The sequence below is a fragment of the Poecilia reticulata genome, linkage group LG18 (genome assembly GCF_000633615.1).
Source record: "Poecilia reticulata strain Guanapo linkage group LG18, Guppy_female_1.0+MT, whole genome shotgun sequence".
In the NCBI taxonomy this organism is placed as follows: domain Eukaryota; kingdom Metazoa; phylum Chordata; class Actinopteri; order Cyprinodontiformes; family Poeciliidae; genus Poecilia; species Poecilia reticulata.
Genome location: NC_024348.1, coordinates 20,764,034 through 20,764,613, shown reverse-complemented (window position 1 = coordinate 20,764,613; position 580 = coordinate 20,764,034). Strand labels below are relative to the sequence as shown.

The following is a 580-nucleotide window of genomic DNA, read 5'->3' as shown; positions in this document are numbered from 1 at the left end:
CTCCAACCTCAACAACAGCAGCTCCAACCACAACAACTGCTACTCCAACCACAACGACTGCTCCAACCACAACGTCTGATCCAACCACAGCAACAGCATCTCCAACCACAACAACGACTGCTCCAACCACAAAAACTGCTACTCCAGCCACAACAACGACTGCTCCAACCACAACAACGTCTGATCCAACCACAACCACCGCATCTCCAACCACAACAACGGCTACTCCAACTTCCACAACGACTGCTCAGACCACAACAATGGCAGCTCCAACAACAACGGCAGCTCCAACAACAACGGCTGCTCCATCCTCAACAACGGTTGCTCCAACCACAACAACGACTGCTCCAACCACCACAACGGCTACTCCAACCACAACAACGACTGCTCAAACCACAACAACAGCTGCTCCAACCACAAACACAATTTCTACAACAGCAACAACTACCGTTGGCACAACTGAAATGAGAGTTGTCCGCCGGATCACCTTTAGGTCTCCTGATGATACCTTTTCCAGCGATCTTGAAATCAGTTCTTCAACTGCTTTCAACGAACGATCCCAACGTTTGTGGAATCGTGT

The 580-nt window shown here is 50.0% G+C and overlaps 1 protein-coding gene across 1 annotated transcript in view; it reads left to right on the top strand.

Moving 5' to 3' along the window:
• LOC103480920 (uncharacterized protein PB18E9.04c-like) overlaps positions 1–463 on the top strand; it is an 11,823-nt gene extending 11,360 nt beyond the window's left edge. The window contains exon 8 of the mRNA XM_017310352.1: positions 252–463. Within this exon, the coding sequence (XP_017165841.1) occupies positions 252–463 (212 nt within the window). The remainder of the gene's footprint in view (positions 1–251) is intronic.
• The last annotated feature ends 117 nt before the right edge of the window (positions 464–580 follow it).